The 24,335-nt window shown below is 41.2% G+C and overlaps 1 protein-coding gene across 1 annotated transcript; it reads left to right on the forward strand.

The window, feature by feature from the left end:
* The first annotated feature begins 7,187 nt into the window (after nt 1-7,187).
* LOC126078980 (olfactory receptor 2AT4-like) lies at nt 7,188-8,153 on the forward strand. The gene has a single exon (XM_049889837.1). The coding sequence runs from the start codon at nt 7,188-7,190 to the stop codon at nt 8,151-8,153; it is 966 nt and encodes a 321-aa protein (XP_049745794.1).
* Nucleotides 8,154-24,335: the final 16,182 nt, after the last annotated feature.

Genomic DNA, 24,335 nt, shown 5'->3' on the forward strand with positions numbered 1-24,335 from the left:
CAAAAGGCAGCTGGCTCAAGTCCCAAGAACCAGAGGTCAAATGATGATGACCCAGATGCAGCATCCAGAGCAAGCAAGTGAACTTTGCCAGAATATCCATACATATATTGGATGCAGGCCACACCCCCAAGGAAACTCCCCTTACAACTGATTAATCACGTCAGATAACAACAAGAAGGATGAATACATCATTACATAACTGCCAAATTACATCATTACATAACTGCCAAACAACTGAGAATCATGGCCCAGATAGGGGTGAAGGGGATAATGATTTTACTGGAGATGGTGGCTTAGCAGACAAACATGGAACTAAGAAGGCTGGTTCTGTTGGAGGAGTGATTTAATGGAATTTAGGGGCTCAATGTCCCCAGCTTCCTGATTATCTGACAATATGTCCCCATCCCAAGTTTCAGGATTCCACTTCTTCCCAATCAATGCACTCACTTTAACTTCAGACAACTCTTGAGTTTGGCAACTGAGTGGTGTTTTAATTCAGCCACTCTTACAATAAGACTCTGGGTTTGGTTTTTGGGAACATCAGTTCTGTTACTAGAAGAAAGAAGGCTTTCAGAGCACAAGTGGGAACTTTGAGGTCTTTTATGTGGCACTTGAGCTGTGATTTTGAAGCCCTGTGCTCATCTCTTTCTTTCACTAGTCTTTATAGAGAAAGTAGGACCAACCAACCAGCTTCCCTGTACTCATTCAGACATAATTGTAGAAAAGTATCAAATGTGCTCATCCATACTTGATCTATTGGTGGTGAGCTTTTGTGTATTAATATTGTCACCTGTGATGGTTAAAGTTTTATGTCAACTTGGCTGGGCCATGATTCTCAGTGGTTTAGCAGCCGTATGATGGTGTGATCACTTCCACCATGAGATTTGATATTATGTGATCGCCTCCATGATGGCATCTGCTGTGAGTAGCCAATCAGTTGAAAGGGAGTTTTCTTGGGCATCTGGCCTACATCGAATATTAAGTGGACATTCTGGCAAGGCTTGTGGGCTTTTGCTTATTCTGGATCCTACAGCTGGCTTCTGTTCATCTGACCTCCGGTTCTTGGGACTTAAGTTAGCAGCTTACCTGCAGTCTTGCGTGCCTCTCTTGGGATTCGTAGATCTTTGCAGCCTGTAAACAGGAGCCCTGCTCTTTGGCCTGCCGATCTTGGATTTGGCAGCCCCTGTGGCTTTGTGAATCAGGAGAAGCCTCTATCCTGACCCAGAAACTTGGGCTGTTCCAGCCTTTACAAGCATGTGAGATGGTTAATCGATACAAATCTATATATAAATGTTTATATGCTTTACTGGTTTTGCTGTTCTAGATAATCCAGCCTAAGGCACCACCTCACTCCATAGATTAGCAGTGCCCTCTTTACTACTGGAGGCAGAATCATCAATGCCTTAATTAGTCAGACTTGAGAACCAGTCTAGAAAACTCATCCTTATGATTTTGTTTCTGTAGAATCACTCTCGGTACCAAATGTCTTAGGCTGGGTTCTCTAGAGAAACAAAACCAGCGAAGTGTATATATGTATATCTGCATATATATACAGAGAGAGAGAGAGGGAGAGAGATTTATCTCAAGGAAATGGCTCATGCCATTTGTAGAGGCTGGCAAGTCCCAAGTCTGTGGTTCAGGTGTCAAGCTGGAAGCTTCTCCTGACTCACGTAGCTGCAGGGGCTGACAAACCCAAGATCAGAAGGTAAGAAGGCAGTCCACTGGCTCACAGACTGTGGAGGCTGATGAATCCAAGATTGGCAGGCAATATGGCAGGCAGCTGGCTCAAGTCCCAAGAACTGGAGGTCAGATGATGACAAGCTGGATGCAGGATACAGAGCAAGCAAGTGAGCTTTACTAGAATGTCCATATATATACATAAGACACAGGCCACACCCCCAAGGAAACTCCCTTTACAACTGATTGGTTAATCACATCAGATCACATCATGAAGGATGACTACATCATTACATAACTGCCAAGCTACATCATTACATAGCTGCCAAACCACTGAGAATCATGGCTCAGCCAAGTTGACACACAAACTTAACCATAACAAGGTGGCCCAATAAATTGGAGGAATGGCCTATTGACGACTCAGTTTTAGGTACTTGCTGGATGACAATACTTTGCAGAGTTGAGGTGCTGCCTTACAAGTTGAGATATATACTCTTAACCAGCAATCTTTACATAGAGCAGCTTCCTGCCTAGTCAAAAGACATATATCTGGAAACCAAGATAGGAAGTGGGAGTGCTTCTTCTCAATACCCCTAATAACCCAGTTCCAAAATATGTACTTCCTTCTCCTGAGTTTGATATTGTGCTGGGTATACGTTTTAGTTACAAAGAGTGGAATGCATCTACTAGAAAAATGATTTCATTGAACTGGAAGCTGAGATTGCTGCCTGACCTTATGGGGCTCCTCATGCCACTGAATCAACAAGCAAAGAAGGGCATTACTAATATACCCAAATTAGAAAGAGGAAAAAAGTTTGTTGCTATATAGTTGGAGCAAGGAAAAGTATTTCTGGAACCCATTGCATATTAGTACTTCTATGTCCAATGGTAAAAGTTAATGGAAAACCAGCAAACCAACACAGAAGGATCTTAATAGCTCCAGACCCCGTCATCTTGACCACAATACAATACTGTTGTAAAGGTCAAGGCACTGACCAAGGAATTGAGTCTGAATTCCAGCTCTGCCTCTAGTCACCATTGTTAACATAGGCAAGTTATTTTACTTCTCTAAACCTCATTTCTTTCTCTTGGACTTTCTAGATCCTCGGTTATTACTTCCTGTCTTCTCTACTGTTGTGAGGCTCAGAATAGAGACTACATCACTGATGTAAAGTTCCGGACTTTTGAAAGCTGTTAATGATGCCCTTCTCATTACCAGCAAAACCCAAGGGCAAATCCCACTCCCTCACATACATGTTCTAGTAGATGCTTAGAAGTTGATCCCTGATGGGTGGTGGGTGTGGTGTCCCACAGGAGTTCCATCCTGAGGTAAGGTACCCCAGGAGCCCTGCTGAAAAGAGGAGCCAGAGGGTTTAAGGGGCCATAGCTCATGCCCAGCCTGGTTCTTCCACCAGGCCTCACACAGAAACATCAGTGTGGACCAGGCTCAGCAGGTAAGCTGGCTGAGAATGGAATACCCAGAGGTAGGCAGCAAACAAACCTGGGGTTGAGAGATAGGGGCAGGAAGGTGGTGCAGGATCCAGGAGGATGGATTGGGTATGTACAAGATGATCCAGGTTGGCTGTGCCTACATGGGCTGGGAGGTCTTGAGCCAGATACCCTGGCAGGCCAGAACAAGGAGTGTGCTCACAGGCAGGATTCAAATGGTTATGGCCAAGGGCTTCCCATAAAAAGGCAAGACTGCTAACAATAGTAATCACTGGAAACACTAGCAAATATTGAGTGCTTACATGTTCAAGGCTCTGGTGTGAGAATTATTTAGGTATTCTCTCCTCAAAACTTAAAAAATCCTATGAGGTCACAGATGACCAAAAAAAAAGACTCAGAGAGGGGACAATGACTTGCCTAGATCACATAGCTAGTAGGTGGGAGCAGGGATTGGAATCCAGTTCCTCCTGACTCCCATGTCCACACCCGTTTAACCTAATGATGACATAGTGACAGAATGAAGGCAAAGAACCTGGCTTGCGGCAGTGGTCACTAAATGGGAGAGCCCTTGCCCTTTCCTTTGTTGTTTGGTGCCATGGAGTGAATTTCCAACTCAGAGTGACCCCCACAGGGTGTTCTTGGCTATAATCTTTATGGAGGCAGATTGCCAGTTCTTTCTCCTGCAGAGGCTCTGGGTGAATTTGAACCTCTAACCTTTCAGTTAGCAGCTGAGCACTTAACCATTGCACCATCAGTGCTCCTTGCCCTCTCCCTTAGGGGAATGGATATGTCATCTGTCTCCAAACCTCCACACTGCCAGAGGGGACACTAACAAAATTGCCTGTTGAATTGGAAACACTGCAGAGATCTTTTCCTCCAAACCGACACTGTACAGATGGCAAAACCAAGGCTCAGGGGCCCAGAGTCACACAGCAAGTGAGTGGCAGAGTTGCCTTAGGAGCTAAGACTCTTGGTCCCCAGGCCAGGGCACAGTCATTTGCAGCAGGCTAGCTTCAGGCTGACCGTTCTGTTCTCACCTCTTACCAACCATGGTGTTGGACAAGGGACTTTCTTTCTCTGACTCCTCATTTGTTGAAGGGGCATAGTTATGCCCTGGCACAGTTATATAATGAGATGAGATGAGGTATATAAAGCTCAGCATCAGGTTGGGTATTCAGGTTATTGGTTTTTCTGTCCTTCTCTCTCCCTCACCAGCATTGTATCTGGCACATAGACAATCCTAACAGGAAGGATCTTCTGGGGCAGATTCTGTCCCCTGGGAAATAGTGCCCTTTATTGCCTAAGCACAGGGCTGCATTATTCAGATGTAGTACGTAATTCAAAAGAAAACAGGAGTACTAACCTGTAAAAGAGCATAAGAAAGTCCAGCCAAATTCTGATAGTCCCCATGATGGATGGCTGGAATGGTGTTTTGCAATACCAAAGGCTAAACTATTTTGGAAAGTATTTTTGGTGTGCCTGTTTTGCTGGAGAGCCAAGCACATGCTTGGTCTGCCTGTTCAACAGTCCAGCACCGCCTGACAATAGAAATCCATGTGCAATCTCCCCGCCCGAGTCTCAGCAACCGTATCACCATCTGTAAAGCAGTGGGGTGGGGAGGGAGGGAGCTGTACTTGATGGCCTCTAAGGGCCCTTCTGGGTTTGGCCTTCTGAGCTTCTGCCTCTCAAATCCCCCAACTCAGCCTAACCCAGGAACTGTCAGTCCTTGACTACCCCTAAGTACAGCCATGTCCAGGGCAATGTGATTTACATCCCTTTGGGCATGGGAAAACTCCAGTGACTGAATCTCTCAGGATGAGGTTCTGGTTATCTGTGGGATAACCCTCTCAGTTTGTGACAAAGCAGGTTCATTCTCTCGTCGAGCCCTGGGGCTGCCTTCTGGGATATTACCTCACAGGAGCATTCATATTACCAGACACCAGCTCCCGGCACCACATAGAGACTCAGGAAGAAATCTGAACTTTAGGTTTGTCTGATATCACCTGAAAAGAAAAACCAGAAAGGGAAATAAAATCCCAATATTTTCCTTCTTTGGAAACTTGAACTTCTGGATTCTCCAGGTGTCATGGATTGAATTTTGTCCCCCCAAAATATCTGCATTTTGGCTAGGTCGTGATTCCTAGTATTGTATGATGGTCTATCATTTTGTCATCTGTTGTGATTTACCTATGTGTTGTAAATCCTATCACTATGATGCTAATAAAATGGATTAAAAAAAAAAAAGCAGCACTTATATTGATGAGATCTACAAGATTAGATAGTGTCTTAAGCCAATCTCTTTTGAGACATAAAAGACAGAAGCAAGCAGAGAGACATGGAGATTTCATATCACCAAGAAAGCAGTGCCAGAAGCAGAGCACTTCCTTTGGACCCAGGGTTCCTGCACAGAGAAGCTCCTAGTCCAGCGGAAGATTGAAGAGAAGGACCTTCCTCCAGAGCTGACAGAGAAAGAACGCTGACAGAGAAAGAACGCCTTCCCCTGGTGTTGATGCCCTAAATTTAGACTTGTAGCCTACTAGACTGTGAGAGAACAAATTTTGCTTTGTTAAAGCCATCCACTTGTGGTATTTCTATTATAGCAGCACTAGATAACCAGGACACCGGGAAACATAATACAGGAGAAAGAGCCTGGTCCTGGGAATCGAAGACCTGAGTTCTAGTCTCCCGGCCAACTGAGTGCTTGACCTGGGAAAGCCCCTGCCCTTTCTGTGCTCAGCCTCTGGCCTGTGGGAGGAAAATCCACTGGGCTTGGGGGAAAAAAAAAAAGTTGTTCCAGTTTTTTACCTTAGTGGTTTATGGCATGAGAAGTGTTTTGTTAGAAGTGTGGGAAATTACAGGTAATTCCAGGAAAATTATGGGGAAACTGCTCATGGAATCATTGGATTAACAAAGCAACAATGGCAGTTACAGATGTCAAATGGACTTGGCCTGATCATCACTTAGTCTGAAGGATAAGCCTACAGTAGAGGGTGAATCAATTCTTTTCCTCAGCTCAAACTCCCGGGTCTGTGGATTGAAAGCACTCACACATGATCCCTCCCGGGCGGGATTTTTTTGCCTTTGAGTAGCTACTGCAAGCAGATCTCCAGTTTGTCTTTATCAACAATGATTCCCAAGGCTTTCTATGGCACTGTGGCTCCTTCTGACCTGGTAGTGGGCATAAAATGGTTAAATAAGCATGTCTGGCTGAGCTGCAGGAGCCAGTAGGGAGGAAAAAACAAGGGAGTTACACAAAGACTACCTTGGTTTCTCTGCTGCTGCCCAAATGTGGGAGAATCCATTATCGATTCAGATTCCAATCAGGAATGACTCTTCCCTCCAAGGGCATTTTTAACATCACTCCCTTCACTGACAAAGAGCCGCACACCCAGAGACAGTATACAGAGAACTCAACTTAGATGGAGACAGGCAGAGCCACTGCACCAAGCAAACAAGACAGAAAGGAGTCATTCCTGATCAGTAATCAAGGTAAGCAGATAGCATGTTGCAGGAAACCTTGGAGAAATCAGTCCCCCCTAGCAACATGGTGTCACTTTTTAAAAACTTAAAGCAAATGTTAAAAGAGACAGGAGTTTAGGGGTCTGGTTTAAGAGGTCTGACATCTCAAAAGGACATGGAAAAGAGTACAAGCAGAAGTTCTTCTACAACACTTCTCACAGTTGCCATGAAATAATTATGTGACTCGTTGCTTAATGTCGTTCTATAACACTAGAATTTCAGCTCAGTGAGGGTAGAGACCTTCTCTGTCTTGTTCAGCTTCACTATTATATGCATAGCACACAAGATATGGCTTTGTATATTGTAGGCACTTTTCACATGCTTGATGAAAAAAGGAAAGAGGGAATTCTAACATAGGATGAAGAATTCAGAGACAGGATGGAGCCCATCATCTGTCCCCCAGAGTTGGTTGTAAATAATTGTGGCTACATTAATTATACAGCAATCATTATGTAATTCTCATTCCAACCTCCCTGTAGTTCTGGTTTCTAGATGCTCCTGCTACCCATCCCTGGGTTTTAATTCACCTGCTTTAATTCACCATGGAGACTATAACATGTAATGGATCAGTGGACTCCTTGCCTATTTTCTACCTCCTGGGCATCCCCTCTCTGCCAAAATCCCTCTTCCTTCCTATCTTCTTTGTCTTTCTCCTCCTCTATCTGCTCGTCCTGGTGGGTAATGCTCTGATCTTAGTGGCCGTGGTAGCAGAGCCCAGCCTCCACAAGCCCATGTACTTCTTCCTAATTAACCTCTCCACCCTGGACATCCTTTTCACCACAACCACTGTCCCCAAGATGTTGTCCCTGCTCCTACTTGGGGACCACTTCCTCAGCTTCTCTGCCTGCTTCCTGCAGATGTACCTCTTCCACAGCTTCTCCTGCTCAGAAGCCTTCATCCTGGTGGTCATGGCCTATGACCGCTATGTGGCTATCTGCCGCCCACTGCACTACCCTGTCCACATGACCCCACAGACCAACGCTGCACTGGCAGCCAGTGCCTGGCTCACTGCTCTCCTCCTGCCCATCCCAGCAGTTGTACAGACCTCTCAGATGGATTTTGACAACATTGCCCACATCTACCACTGCTTCTGTGACCACCTGGCTGTGGTCCAGGCCTCTTGCTCTGATACCACCTCCCAGACCTTCATAGGCTTCTGCATCGCCATGGTGGTGTCATTCCTGCCCCTTCTGCTGGTGCTTCTCTCCTATGCCCACATCCTGGCCTCAGTACTTCACATCAACTCCCATGAAGGACGCTCAAAAGCCTTTTCCACCTGCAGCTCCCACCTCCTAGTGGCTGGCACCTACTACTCATCCGTTGCCATAGCCTACGTGGCCTACAGAGCTGAACTGCCCCTCGACTTCCACATCATGGGCAACATGGTGTATGCTATTCTTACACCTGTCCTCAATCCTCTCATTTACACCCTGCGGAACAAGGATGTTAAAGCAGCCATCACCAAAATGGCATACGCCCAGGACTCAAATCATCCTGGGAAACCCTGATTCGTAGGTGTAACTTGATCTGCTCACAGACACCAATAATAATAGAAGGAAATGTGGAAAATTCAGGCAGCTAGGTAATTACAAGGAAACCCTGGTGGCATAGTGGTTAAGAGTCATGGCTGCCAACCAAAAGGTTGGCAGTTCGAATTCACCAGGTGCTCCTTGGAAACCATATGGGGCAGTTCTACTCTATCCTTTAGGGTCGCTATGAGTCAGCATCGACTCGATGGCAACAGGTTTGGTTTTTTGGTTTTTAGGTTGTTACATTTCTATTAATTCAAAATAATTTTGATTCTCAGAGATTCCAAGTACTTCACTAGCAAGAAATTCAGTCTTTTTCTCTTGGGTCTCTTAAACACTTTTGAAAATCTCCAAGATTGCTGACATAATTGTGAATCAGCTTTGTCCTTTTTGGTGCCTATTGGTGGACTGGAAGCTTAGAAACACCCCTCAAGGAAAAAGTCTGAAACTGATAGTATCTCAATCCTTGTTGCCTGAAAATTCACTGCCCATATCAACATTTCAAGGAGCCTTGGTGGTACAGTGGTTAAGAGCTCAGCTGCTAACCAAAAGGTCAGTGGTTGAAACCCACCAGCTGCTCTTCAGGACAAAGATGTGGCAGTCTCCTTCTATAAAGATACGCAGCCTTGGAAACTCTATGGGGCAGTTCTACTCTGTCCTACAGGGTCACTATGAGTCGGAATGGACTCGACAGCAGTGGGCTTGGTTTTGGTTTGGTCAGCATTTCAATGCTACTCACACAGGAAATTCCTCTTTGCTATCCAGACTCTCATGGAGTCATCAAAGAAGAGTATACCCTCTCTCTAGGTAATGCTCAGGCAAGGGGTGTCCTTTAACAAAACTATCTGGTCCCCAAAGCATCACAGTCCTTTTAATTTTCAGCCACACTGTAGTTTCCCCATCTGTGACACTGGGTGGCTAAGTAGGAAAGTTTCCCCTTATCAGTATGTCGTGCACAGGGCCACCACTCTTTCTCAAAATATAGTCCTAGGTATTTCTCTTTCTGGTTTTAGCTACTAGCCTAGGCTCCTTATTCTCTTCTCCTATGACAAGTTTCCTCTTGAAGACTTGTCAGATTTGTCCAGCCAGGGACATGTAGAACAGCGAAAATGTTTGGGGGGAACCTAAGTGACATATATCTTCATCTCTACCTCTTCACAGAAATTCCCTTTCCAATTTCTAGGGTCTCAGTTATTGCCAATCAAGGCATTAACTTTAACCATCTTCTCATTTCATAAAACACAATGTAGCTGGGAATTTAATGATGTAGTTCAACAAAGGATCTGATGTTTCTGGGCTCAGCTTTCAGCAATCCCAGAGATCTTGCTATAGTTGGACGGGGCTTCTTGAAGCAGAGTTAAATAAAGGCTCTGAGTTTCCTTGTTTACTGACCCTGGGCAAGTAGGATTGGAACTCATCTTCTTTCACCTAAACCTTATTAATTCTGCAGTACTTATACTCCTCAGTCCCTTGAAATAAAAGTCTAGGCTTCAGTGGGACCACAAACCTCAAAGTCTAAAATAGACAACTTATTAAGTTGCCTTGCCCCTGAGTTCCACAAACTATTAGAATTTAACCTAAAAATATGGAAAGAAATTTTTCTTTGCTCTCTATTCCACTATCACCAAGTAAACAACTCCCAAAGTACTCCATGGTATTACTGAAGTCATGTTTTGTGCAACCACACTTCTGTATCAATTTCAGTTTTAGGACTTTGGTTTACTGTGCCCCTGGATCAGCCTCATGACATCCTTTCATCTTCAGTTCACCTTCTAGATGGAACAATGGATTAATCACATAGAGAGTGAATTGTGGATACAGATACGGAATCCCAGGCTAGTTCTACCCTCACTTCTATTTTCCAATCCTTTACATACCCTGGGCTTCCTAAACCCTCATCATAATTAGGATGAAGTAATAATAACAACAACAATAATTAATAATGTCTTTCACCTGCAGCCTCACCTGCTAATTGGCACAGCCCCTCAGTATTTCTTAATTTAGAAAATATTGCTACGACTCTGATTAGTTCATATCATAGTTTTACAGCAGGTCATAGGTCACAGGTCTTGGAGTAGCCTCGAGGTTGACCATCCTTTTGTCAGAATGTCCACTCAGCAGAAGTATGGAATTCAATCATATGGTTTAACAACCACACCTAAAAATCTGTGGGTGTGGGTGGAGCAGTTTACCTTAAACAGAAAAATGGAAGAACAGTTTTTTGAAACCTGATATACTTAGCGGGGTCATATTACCCATGTGAACCTCAGTATCCCTATCTGTAAAACCCCTCAAGTATTTATTGTGAAGATTTGAGTGTGACTGGTTAATTTCTTCTCTTAAATATCTTTGGACTACATCTGCTCCTCTCCATCCTCACTTCCCCCTGCTGCAGATGTCATTGCCATCTCTCTCCTGGATGAGAATGGTCTCTGCCTGTGTGCCCAGCCTCCATTCCATTTTCCATAAAGTGGTCAGAGTGGGCTTGGGCTTTCTGACATCTGAATTTGGTCACATTACAGCCCTTAACAGAACTTAATGACCTAGCCCCAGCTGATCCCTTTGGTCTCAAGTCTTGCCATTGCCTCCCTCGTTGCAATTCTGAACTTCTTTCAGTTTCTTAAACACACCAAGTTCTCATTTTCACCAAAAACTCACTCTTCTCATTCCTGAAGAATTCTTCCTTCTTGTCCATTTCACCTGCTTAAATCTTATTCAGGCTTCACCTGAAATATCACCTTCTCTGGGGGCCTGCCCTAGCCACATCCTGAAATGTGCTCCCATAGCACTTTCTTCTTGGACCTTAGAAGAGAGCTCAAAGTGCACTATACTCATTAGTCTGTGCAAGCCCCTTGCTTGTTTTGTTTATTTTTCCCTTTATTCCCAGTCCCCCAATTCCCATCCCATTCCCCTCCTCCACTTAAGCATGCATTCTAATGTGTTGAATGTATGTTCATAAGTATGAGTGTTTCTTTATAAAACATACAGTGTTCGTGTGGGTGCTTTGATTTTACATAAAAGGAATTGTGGTACATGTCTCATTTTATTTCTTTGTTCACTGAATTTTTTTTTAAATCTAACTACACTGATATTTGTACATCTAGTTTCATTGGTTTCAACTGATGCTTAAATTTCTACAGTGTGATTTCATCACATTTTACTTTTTTATTCTCCTATTACAGGACATCTAAATTACCTCCAATTTCTTTCTACCACAATGTCTTAATGAACATCCTTGTACATGTCTCTTCATGAACTCAAGGAGGATTTTCCCTAGACTATTATATACCAAGGAATGAAATAGATTAGTCATGTTGTTGTTGTTGTCAGGTATTGTCAAGTCAGTTCCAGCTCATAAGGACCCTATGTAAAACAAAACAGAACACTGCTGGGTCCTGTTCTATCCTCAAAACCGTTGCTACATTTGTGTCAATCCATCTCATTGAGTGTCTTCCTCTTTTTCGCTGATCCTCTGCTTTACCAAGCATGATGTCCTTTCTTCTCCACGGACTTGTTCTTCCTGATAGTATGTCCAAAGTACATGAGACAAAGTCTCACTATCCTCACTTCTAAGGAACATTTTGGCTGTACTTCTTCCAAGACAGATTTTTTCATTCTTCTGGCAGTCTGTGGTATAGTCAGTATTCTTCACCAACACCATAATTCACATACATTAATTCTTCTTCAGTCTTCTTTACTTATTGTCCAGCTTTTGCATTCATAAGCAGATTAGTCATTATTGTTGTTGTTAGGTGCTGTTGGTTCTGACTCATAGCAACCCTATGTACAACAGAATGAAACACTGCCTGGTCCTGCGCCATCCTCACAACTGTCGTTATAACATTTATGTATTGTTACATGCATAAATGTTACTTAGCTAAATGCTTTGAGATTGTTTCCCAGAATGGCACCATATCCCGACATCCTCACGAACATTTGGAATTATCCAACCTTCTAACGTTTCACCATTGTTATCAGGCTAAAGAGATAACCTCATTCTGTTTAATTTGCACCGCTATGATTACTAACGAATATAAATTTCTCTTTAAAAAAAGCAACTAGCATTTACCCTTCCGTGAACTGCTTATTGAAAAATTTTGCTCATTTCTTTGGGTTTCCTGTTTTATTTTATTGCTTTACAAGACTTTTATATGTTTGTTCCTTGTCAGCTTTAAATATTACAAATATCTTTTCCAAGTTTGTAACCTTTCCTTCATTAGGCAGAAATCCTTAATTTGATATAGTCAAATTTATCACATTTTTTACCTTATGGTTTGGGGCTTGTAGCCACTTCTCATCCTTATGTCACCCAACACTTCCTTTCATTGGTTTCATATTTTTATTTTCCACATTTATATCTTGAATCCTTGTGAAGTTCATCCTTGTTTAAAGTGTAAGATGTGAAATGTGTTTTCTTTTTCTTCATATTGGAAGCCGTTTCTTTCCAAATCCATTTTTTAAAAAACTATTCTTCCCTCATTGTTTTATGGTGCCATCTTTATCAAGTCCCTGTCTACTTCTGATCTATTCTGTTCTATTATCAATTTGTCTGTTGTTATGCCAGTACCATACTATTTTGATTTTTGTAATTTAGTAATATATCTTTTGCATGCAAAAGCTGGACAATGAATCAGTAAGACCAAAGAATTGACGTCGTTGAATTGTGGTGTTGGCGAAGAATATCGAATATACCATGGACTGCCAAAAAAATGAACAAATCTGTCTTGGAAGAAGTACAGCTGGAATGCTCCTTGGAAGCAAGGACTGCGAGACTGTGTCTCACGTACTTTAGACATGTTGTCAGGAGGGATCAGTCCCTGGAGAAGGACATCATGCTTGGTAAAGTAGAGGGTCAGCAGAAAGAGGAAGACCCTCAATGAGGTGGATTGACACACAGTGGCTGCAACAACAGGGTCAAGCATAGCAATAATTGTGAGGTTGGCACAGGACCAGGCAGTGTTTCATTCTGTTGTGCATAGGGTCACTATGAGTCAGAACTGACTCAATGATACCTAACAACAACAACAAAAAAAAACAGTATATCTTCATATTTATCTGATACAGGAAGTCTCTCTCCACCTTCTATATTTTCCAAAGTTGACTTAGCTTTTCTTTTTTGTCTTTACTCTTCCATTTAAATTTTGGAATAAGTTTGTAAGTCCCTCAAAAATCTGGCTGTAATTTTGTTTAGAATTGCATTATGCTACCCCTTCCATTTGTTTGACACAGCTGCCCATTTATTAAAATTTTCTTTTATGTCTTTTATTCAAGTTTTCAATAAATATCTTAGTCATCTTTGATAACCACTGCCATCAAGTCAATTCTGACTCATAGAGACTCTACCGAACAGAGTAGAACTGCCCCATAGGGTTTCCAAGGAGTGGCTGGTGGATTTGAACTGCCGAACTTTTGGTTAGCAACCGAATGCTTAACCATTGCACCACCAGGGCTCGATAGTGTAAACTTTATCATGTGACTATTATGAAAAGATTTTTTGAACAGTGGGTTGCAGACCCCAAATTCTCATAAAAAGATCAGACTTAATGGTCTGACTGAGACTAGAAGAATCCCGGCGGTCATGATTCCCAAACCTTCTGTTGGCCCAGGATAGGAACCATTCCCGAAGACAACTCATCAGACATAGAATGGACTGGACAATGGGTTGGAGGGAGATGCTGATGAAGAGTGAGCTACTTGTATCAGGTGGACACTTGAGACTGTGTTGTCATCTCCTGTCTGGAGGGGAGATGGGAGGGTAGAGAGGGTTAGAAACTGGCAAAATGGTCATGAAAGGAGATACTGGAAGGAGGGAGCAGGCTGACTCATTAGGGGGAGAGTAAATGGGAGTATGCAGTAAGGTGTATATAAGTTTATATGTGACAGACTGACTTGATTTGTAAACTTTCACTTAAAGCATACACAAAAAATTTAAAAAAAAAGATTTTTTTATATTTTCCAATTGTAATACTATAAATTAAAAAAATGGTTTCTAACCAGTATAGACATTTCCAATCTTAGCCCTTTATCACACTGAATTGTAATTACCTTGTTACTTGTTTGTATCCTTCATTAGACTCCAAGACATGTAAGGATAGAAACTGGGTCTATCTCTTTTATCTCTGTATTCCCAGCACCTTTCATAGGGCTTGGCACACAATAGTGTCTTAATAAATAATATAACCGCTGGCACATGGTGGTCATTCAGCATGAATTCCCTCCTTCTCTCTGAACAATCATCTCATCAGATGCATATTGTATAGATGGATATACTTATGCCCAAAGAGAGAGAGGATCAGTTTCTCAAGAATCCAGAGTAAATTAAAGAAAAAACTGGAGTCAGAGCCCAGGTCTCCTGGTTGAGATCCATTTCATTGCCATTAAGCTGCCTTTGCTAATTGCCTTATTCACAGCCTCTATTTCAGATGCTGTCTCTCCAACCCACCTCGCACTCCCCCACCGGATCCCAGTATGTTAAAAGCCTAACGCCCTCACTTTATTCCTTGTTGAAGGTCTTGTATTCCCCCTTCAGATCTGACACTTCAGATCTGTATCAGCTTCCTTATTTGATTATGCCCCCTACTTTACTCTTCAGCTATTTGCTTCCCTCAGTTCTGCTTCGTCTTCTAACTGTACCTGTGTCCTGTCCTCATCCCCCAAGACCTGGAGGTAGAGACCAAGTGTGATTCATCTGAGTCCTTGCAGCCCAACATGGAGTCTCATTCAGAACCAAGGCTAAATCTTGTGATTGAATAAACTGTGGATAGTAGATTTTCAATGGCTGTTGGTTAATTGGCTTTCCAACTCTGTTCATTTAACATAGATATTTCTTGGATTAATTTGTTGGTGACTTCCAGGTTTAAACAACAACAAAAAAAAGGAGTCTCTGTTCCCAATACCTAAATGGAGGAAGATAATAAATACATAAGAAAGACAAAGATTCATTTATCATAAGACAACTTAATGTCCTTGAAGTAGAGAACCTAATGAATGTAACAGAGAAAGTATTCAAAGACAAGTAGCAAGAAAATTCCCTGAAATAAAGAACTAATTCTGAAGCACCAAAGGACGCAGCATATTCCAAGAAAAGATGGTGGAAAATTAACACCTGTACATACTTGATTAAGTTTATCAAATTTCAAGGATAAATAAAAAATATTTCAAGCACCCAAGAAGAAAAGGTAAGCTTTGTATTTCTCCCCAGCATGATTTGATGTCACACCATGATGGAACAATGTCTCTGAAGTGCCAAGGAAAGAAAGTGCGGTGAAAAAAATATTATTCCTAACCAATATGTCATTCAAGCATAAAGGCAACAGTCAGATACTCTCAAACATTAAGGAACTCAGAAAGTATGGCATCTATGAGTCCTTCATGAAAATCCTACTAGATAAAGAAATTCAGACAACCAAAAGATGAATCCAAAAAAAAAAAAATTATGGAATGGAGAAGCAGCGATAAAAGAAGGATGAAGGGCGCTAAATAATCTATTTAAATGTAGAACTAAGACTAAAGAATACTGGGAATTATAACACAGAATAGAAATTAACGTTATAAAACTGTCAAAGTAAGACTAATGTTATAACTAACATTTTTGAGGACTGTAAAAAATATAAATTTTGCATTATGAGAACAGAAGGAGTTCTCTTACTCATGACACTAAAGGTCATCTTGTTCAATGTCGTTTGAAAGCTATGCACTGCAATGAATAAATAACCTTTTACCTAAACGATAACCTTTAGGAATAGTTCATTTTGTTACACAAAATTGTTTCTAGGTGGCCAGGCTCACTGAAACCAAAGAAGCTAGTTTCATTATTTATTAACTCTCACTTGAAACTTATCTTTTCAGAAAACAACCAAAATTAATGAATATATCCTGTTGTCAAAACTTTTGGGGTCTTGTAACCATGACTCATGATTACAAGACTTGTGATTGTCTCGTAATTGTTTAACAAATTTTTATTTAAACGTGAACAATATTTGAATGCATAATTTTTTTTAACATAAATCTCTGTCAATCAGAAATTTTGGTCAAAGTTCCTGATAACTTTCTGTATATGCACTTTAAGAATCCTGATTAATCAGTGCACTCATTTACTTGGTAAATGAAGTGTTGCCCAGTTGTGAATTGTCTGTTAAACCTACACAGCAATCTTTTAATGGTGTTCGAGTTGTTTATTTTTTACAAGACTGAAGGGAAGTGAGAGCAAGTGTATGAAGTTAATATCTTCTATAATTGAAATGAGAAATTAAAAAATAATGACTCCAATCTCTTAATATTTTTCATAATCTTTTTTTCATAATTTTGATCCTTATTTTAGAAATTAATATTTCTTCACCTGAAAATACGTTTATCAGATGTTCTTCAGTTACTTCACTTCCTTTTTCTTCTATTAAATTCAAATTAAAATTTGTTTATATTTTTAATGAGACTTGTATGTATAATAATAAAACATAAGAGAAACTTCATTTTGAAAATAAATAACAGGGCTCTGACCCAGTCACTGAACTGGTCTGGCTTTCCCTCATATGTATGGTCTGATACTACTAAATTGATGCCTCCTGGGGAAAATAAGCCCATAGACTAAAATAGCAAGACATTGGAGGAGAACAACCACGTAAGACAAAAATGATATATTGGTATAGTGAGTAGAATGGTGGCTCCCAAAAAAGGTAAGTCCATGTCCTAACCTCTAGAACCTGTGAATGTGACATTTTTAAAAAAAGGTCATTGCAGATATGATTAGGTTAAGGGTCTCAAGATGAGATCATCTTGGTTTATCCAGGTGGCCCTAAATCCAATGACAAGTGTCCTTATTCAATGAGATGGATCACTTTTGTGTGGCCTATCTCGCCATGGTCTTGTAACTCTCCTCCAAATGATTGGGCAGAACTGTGTGTTAGGGTAATTGTGGCCCACCAAAGGGACTGGTCAGTTTTCCACCCGATTGGATTTGAAATGAACCACCCCAAAGACAGAAAAGAGAAGATACCACCACCACCAAGGAAGAACAGCCAAGAGCCAGCACCTCCTTTGGGCCCAGGATCTCTGCACTGAGGAGCTCCTGGACCCAGGAGACAGAAAGCTATAACACTGAAGGCAGGAAGAAGCGGCAGCAAAGACACAGCAGCAGAGACTCAGCAGCAGGAGATGGAGTGTTGGGCTTCCTGGCCCATGGAGAGAGAAGGCTGAGTGCCTTTGGGCAGAGGCCAAGGGCCAGAGAGAGGCATGCCTATAAGCACTGCTGGGAACAGGCTGTCGTAATAGAAGAACTGTATTCTGAGTTTTCCGGAGTCTGAACTATAACTGATACTTCCCTAATAAGCCCCATAATCGTGAGTATTGTCTGTAAGTTCTGTGTGGCCATTGCAATGAATTATCAAATCCAGCAGAGAATTAGAGTGCCGTGGGGGTGGGGAAGACAACTGGTGTCAGAACTGGTAAAGATGGCATAGGGAGAAGGCATGTCTGGCCTCTGCCTCATAGGAATCAGCCTCGGGCTGTTGATCTTGATTCTCCTTCCCCCATGCAAAGTTAGAGGAGGTCAGACACCACCTCCGTGACATTTTTACACCTTATAATACACAGAAGAGGAGAAGTCCATGTGAAGATGGGGGCAGAGATTGGAGTTGTGCAGCTACAAGTCAAGGAATGTGTGCAGCCACCAGAAACTGGAAGAGGCAAGGAAGGATTCTCTCCTAGAGTATTTGGAGGGATTGCAGCCCCGACAACACCTTGATGCAGGCTTCTGCTCTCTAGAACTGTGAGAGAATACACTTCTGCTGTTTTAAGCTACCAAGTTTGTGGTAATTTGGTATGGCTGCCCTAGGAAACTGATATAACTGGGTTACAGATTCCAACAATAGCAAAAGTATTAAAGAAGTGAGACCAAGAATTAAAGTTAGCTTACTAAACATATTTATAATGATGAGGTAAGACATTACCAATGCATAACACAAACAAGGAAACACAGAAAAACTCCAAGCAGCAATAGTAAGGATGAAAATGTAATAGTTGAAATTAAAAAATATATATATATGAAATTAACAGAATAGATACAGCTGAAAAGTAAATTCACAAATTGGAAGACCAGATTGAAAAAAATGCCTAGAACCAAAAAAGGACAAAGACAAAGAAATGTTTAATATTAAAATATTTTTAACATCCTTAGCAATGTAGAGAATTTAAACAGAGAATAGCAAATTATGATAAAAAACCAAGTAGTAATTATAAAATTGAAAAATACAGAAATTGAAATTAAAACCCAGTCAATGGGTTTAGTGAAAGATTAGACAGCTGAAGAAAAAGTAACTGGACTAGAATGTAGATCAGAATAAAATATTCAGAATTAGGCATGCAGCAACAAAAGCTTAACATTGCAAAAGAGAGTATAAGAGGTTTATGGAATGGAGAAAAATGATCTAACACATATTTGGAGCCCCAGAAGCATAAGAAAGAAAACATGGAGAAGAAGCAGGATTTGAAGAGCTAACGATTAAAAATTTTCCAAAACTGATTAAAGACATCAAGCCACGTATTCAAGTAACCCCATAACCTCTAATCAGAATAAATAAGCCTATCATAGTGCAATAGCTTTGACAACTTCAATCTTTTCTCCATTTATCATGATGTTGCTCATTGGTCCAGTTGTGAGGATTTTTGTTTTCTTTATGTTGAGGTGTAATCCATACTGAAGTCTGTGGACTTTGATCTTCATTAGTAAGTGCTTCAAGTCCTCTTCACCTTCAGCAAGCAAGGCTGTGTCATCTGCATAACGCAGGTTGTTAACGAGTCTTCCTCCAATCCTGGTACCCCGTTCTTCTTCATATAGTCCAGCTTCTCAGGTTATTTGTTCAGCATACAGATTAAATAGGTATGGTAAAAGGATAGGATGCTGACGCACACCTTTCCTGACTTTAAACCAGTCAGTATCCCCTTGTTCTATCCAAACAACTGCCTCTTGATCTATGTAAGTGTTCCTCAGGAGCGCAATTAAGTGTTCTGGAATTCCCATTCTTCGCAGTGTTATCCATAGTTCGTTATGATCCACACAGTCGAATGTTTTTTGTGTAGTCAATAAAACACAGGTAAACATCCTTCTGGTATTCTCTGCTTTCAGCCAGGATCCATCTGACATCAGCAATGATATCCCTGGTTCCATGTCCTCTTCTGAAACCGGCCTGAATTTCTGGCAGTTCCCTGTTGATATACTGCTGCAGCCATTTTTGAATGATCTTCAGCAAAATTTTGCTTGTGTGTGATATTAATGATATTGTTCTATAATTTCCACATTCGGTTGGATCACCTCTCTTGGGAATAGGCATAAATATGGATCTCTTCCAGTCAGTTGGCCAGGAAGCTGTCTTACATATTTCTTGGCATAGATGAGTGAGTACCTTCAGCGCTGCATCTGTTTGTTGAAACATCTCAATTGATATTCCCTCAATTCCTGGAGCCTTGTTTTTTGCCAATGCCTTCAGTGCAGCTTGGACTTCTTCCTTCAATACCATATGCCACCTCTTGAAATGATTGAATATTGACTAATTCTTTTTGGTATAATGACTCTGTGTATTCCTTCCATCTTCTTTTGATGCTTCCTGCATCATTTAATATTTTCCCAGTGGAATCCTTCACTATTGCAACTCGAGGCTTGAATTTTTTCTTCAGTTCTTTCAGCTTGAGAAACGCCGAGCGTGTTCTTCCCTTTTGGTATTCCACCTCCAGCTTTTGCACGTCATTATAATACTTTATTTTATCTTCTCAAGATGCCCTTTGAAATGTTCTGTTCAGTTCTTTTACTTCATCAATTCTTCCTTTTGCTTTAGCTGCTCGACGCTCAAGAGCAAGTTTCAGAGTCTCCTCTGACATCCACCTTGGTCTTTTCTTTCTTTCCTGTGTTTTCAGTGACCTCTTGCTTTCTTCATGGACGATGTCCTTGATGTCATTCCACAACTCGTCTGGTCTTCGGTCACTAGTGTTCAATGCATCAAATCTATTCTTGAGATGGTCTCTAAATTCAGGTGGGATATACTCAAGGTCATATTTTGGCTTTCATGGACTTGGTCTGATTTTCTTCAGTTTCAGCTTGAACTTGCTTATGAGCAATTGATGGTCTGTTCTGCAGTCGGCCCCTGGCCTTGTCCTGACTGATGATATTGAGCTTTTCCATCGTCTCTTTCCACAGATGTAGTCAGTTTGATTTCTGTGTGTTCCATCTGGCAAGGTCCATGTGTATAGTTGCTGTTTATGTTGGTGAAAGAAGGTATTTGCAATGAAGAAGTTGTTGGTCTTGCAAAATTCTATCATTCAATCTCTGGCATTGTTTCTATCACCAAGGCCATATTTTCCAACTACTGATCCTTCTTCCTTGTTTCCAACTTTTGCATTCCAATCACCAGTAATTATCAATGCATCTTGATTGCATGTTCGATCAGTTTCAGACTGCAGCAGCTGAAAAAAAATCTTCTATTTCTTCATCTTTGGCCCTAGTGGTTGGTGCGTAAATTTGAAAAATGGTTGTATTAACTGGTCTTCCTTGTGCGCGTATGGATATTATCCTATCACTGACAGTGTTATATTTCAGGATAGATCTTGAAACTTTCTTTTCAATGATGAATGCAACAGCTTTCCTCTTCAAGTTGTCATTCCCAGCATAGTAGACTATATGATTGTCAGATTCAAAATGGACCAATGAGCAACATCATGATAAACAGAGAAAAGATTGAAGTTGTCAAGGATTTCATTTTACTTGGATCCACAATCAACAGCCATGGAAGCAGCAGTCAAGAAATCAAAAGATGCATTGCATTGGGCAAATCTGCTGCAAAGGACCTCTTCAAAGTGTTGAAGAGCAAAGATGTCACCCTGAAGACTAAGGTGCGCCTGAGCCAAGCCATGGTATTTTCAATCACATCATATGCATGTGAAAGCTGGACAACGAATAAGGAAGACCAAAGAAGAGTTGATGCCTTTGAATTGTGGTGTTGGTGAAGAATATTGAATATACCATGGACTGCCAAAAGAACGAACAAATCCATCTTGGAAGAAGTGTGGCCAAAATGCTCCTTAGAGGCAAGGATGGCGAGACTGCATCTTACATACTTTGGACATGTTGTCAGGAGGGATCAGTCCCTGGAGAAGGACATCATCCTTGGCAGAGAACAGAGTCAGCGGAAAAGAGGAAGACCCTCAATGTGGTGGATTGACACAGTGGCTGCAACAATGAGCTCAAGCACAACAACGATTGTAAGGGTGGTGCAGGACCAGGCAGGGCAGTGCTTCATTCTGTTGTACATAGGGTCGCTATGAGTCGGAACCAACTCGACAGCACCTAACAACAACAAGTACAATAGCTGAAAACTAAAGGCCAATATAAAATCTTAAACAGCCAGAGACGAAAGTCAGATTGCCTTCAAGAACAACATTTATACTAACAGCAGATTTTTTAACAGGAACAATAGGAACAAGATACTGTAATAGTGTTTCAAAGTGATGCTAAAAGTTGCTTATGCATTCAGGAATCTCAATGCTGTTAAAAAGGACTGCTTTCAATGGCCATTCTGAATTAACTACTTTCCTCACTGTCCTTTCCTGTAAATCAAATTGGTCAGCATTCACTCATTCAGCAAACAACCATGAAGAAAAAATCTGTGAGATAGGCATAGGAAATAGATCCTGTCCTCGTGGAGTCTACATTCAAATTAGAGCACAGACAACAAAAAAAGTAAATAAATAAACAAGATAATTATAAATATGAAGTGCTATTACTTAAATAACCCATCAGACACTTAGGTTGAATTCCCAGCTCACTGTATAACTCACAGTATAATTTCAAGTAGGTCATTTTCATATTATGGGCCTCATTTATTTCTCTGTGGAAGGAGGATACTAATACCTGTCGTACATTTTCAGGCTAGTGAGAGATCAAGCTGAGTTGTTGGAGGGAAACACACCCATGGTATGGCTGAGGAGGGAATACTCACACTCAGGACACAGTGGGAGGACAGTGTCACAGATTGAATTGTATCCCCCCAAAATATGTGTCAACTTGGCTAGGCCGTGATTCCCAGTATTGTGTGATTGTCCACCATTTTGTCATCTGATGTGATTATCCCATGTGTTGTAAATCCTACCTCTATAATGTTAATGAGGCATGATTAGAGGCAGTTATGTTAATACAATTAGGTTGTATCTTAAGCCAGTCTCTTTTGAGATATAAAAGAGAAGCAAGCAGAGAGACATGGGGACCTCATACCACCAAAAAAGTAGCGCCAGGAGAAGAGTGCATCCTTTGGACCCAGGGTTCCTACACTGAGAAGCTCCTAGTCCAGGGTAAGATTGACGACAAGGGCCTTCCTCCAGAGCTGACACAGAAGGGAAGCCTTCCCCTGGAGCTGATGCCCTGAATTCAGACTTCTAGCCTGCTAGGCTGTGAGAGGACAAACTTCTGTTTGTTGAAGCCATTCATGTGTGGTATTTCTGTTAGAGCTGCACTAGATAACTAAGACAGAGAAGAAGGAACCAATATCACTGAGCACTAGCTCTTGGCCATGCACTGTTAGGGGTTTTAGGTTGTTGTTGCTAAGTCTCACAACTAACCGGCCATATAGAAATTTCTGTCTCCATTTTACAGAGGAAGAAAATGAGGCTCTGAGAGGTGAAATGACTTTACAAAGTGAAAGGAAGACGACTTAAGACCAGATTTCCCTGAATCCAAATTTGCTGCAGATTCAGACAATCAGTCCTTTTATCCTGAAGATTCGGAAGACAGAGCTCAGGGCCGCTATAGCCTTTAGAAAGTTAAGGGTAGGCTATCCCAGAAAGGAAAGGATCAGAGATGAGAGACCCCAATTCTGTCTACAAACTGCTCAAGTCTCTAGCTGACTCTCAACCAGGAATGTGTGGGGCAGAGTCAAAGCAGCATGCAATTAAGTCTAAAATAACTGAATTTATGTTTGAGTTGCTACTCACTGAAGGCAAGACAAACCTTACAGTTTGAGCCCAACAAAGTTAATTGCCTGCTTAAAAAAATATATCAACTGAATGATGTTGCCAGGAATGGAGGAGTAGACAGCTCCAAGGATCTATCCCCCCACTGAAGCAACCACTAAGCTGGTGAAAACTGTCAGAACAAACTTTTCTGGAACTCTGGAAACCAAAAATTTTCAACAAACAGGAGAGGACTTAATGAAGAAAAAAGTGCTAAATTTCAGCATTTAAAGAAATCTCTGTCAAGTCACTGGCTGACTGCTGAGCTAACAGAATGGAGAATTCAGTGACTACCATGACAAGGAATAGTCTTTCCAAAAAACAAAAAGTTGGAAAAATTTACTAAACTAATGGACAGTTGCATCCTACTATATCCAATAACAGCAAACCCTTGGGAGAGGGAGGAGAATCTGATTTCCAGAGTTACCAAATTAAAACATTAAAAATGTCCATTTTTCTACAAAAAAAAAAAAAAAAAACAGGAAAGTATTGCCCATTGACAGAAAAATAAGAGTGAATATAAACCACCCCTGAAGACATTGGACTTACTAGACAAAGACTTTAAATCAACTATCTTAAACATGCTCCAAGAGTTAATGGAAACCTTGGACAAAGAACTAAAGCAAACCAGTAAATTATGTCTCAACAAATAGATTACTAATAAAAATATAGAAATCATAAGAAGAAACCAAATAGAAATTCTGGACCTGAAAGGTATAATAATTGAAATGAAAACTCACTAGAGGGATTCAACAGCAGATTTAAGCAGGTAGACGAAACAATGAGCGAACTTGAAGATACGCCAATTAAGATTACCAATCTGCGGCATAAAAAGAAGGAAAATGAACAAACCTAAGAGACCCATGAGACATCATCAAGTGTGCCAACATATGCATTATGGGATTCCCAGAAGGAGAGGAGAGAAAAGGGCACTGTCCTGGTTATCTAGTACCGCTATAACAGAAATACCGCAAGTGGATGGCTTCAACAAACAGAAATTTATTCTCTCACAGTCTGGCAGACTGGAAGTCCAAATTCAGGGTGTCAGCTCCACGGGAAGTCTTTCTCTGTCAGCTCTGCATGAAGGTCCTTGTCATCAGTCTTCCCTTGGACTGGGAGTTTCTTCATGCTGGAACCCCGAGTCCAAGGGATAAGCTCTGCTCCCAGTGCTTC

This window comes from Elephas maximus, chromosome 7 (assembly GCF_024166365.1).
Source record: "Elephas maximus indicus isolate mEleMax1 chromosome 7, mEleMax1 primary haplotype, whole genome shotgun sequence".
NCBI classification, from domain to species: Eukaryota; Metazoa; Chordata; class Mammalia; order Proboscidea; family Elephantidae; genus Elephas; species Elephas maximus.

What these genes read in the sequence shown, in the direction of transcription:
- LOC126078980 (XM_049889837.1), top strand. Translation starts at nt 7,188, where the DNA reads ATGGAGACTATAACATGTAATGGATCAGTGGACTCCTTGCCTATTTTC.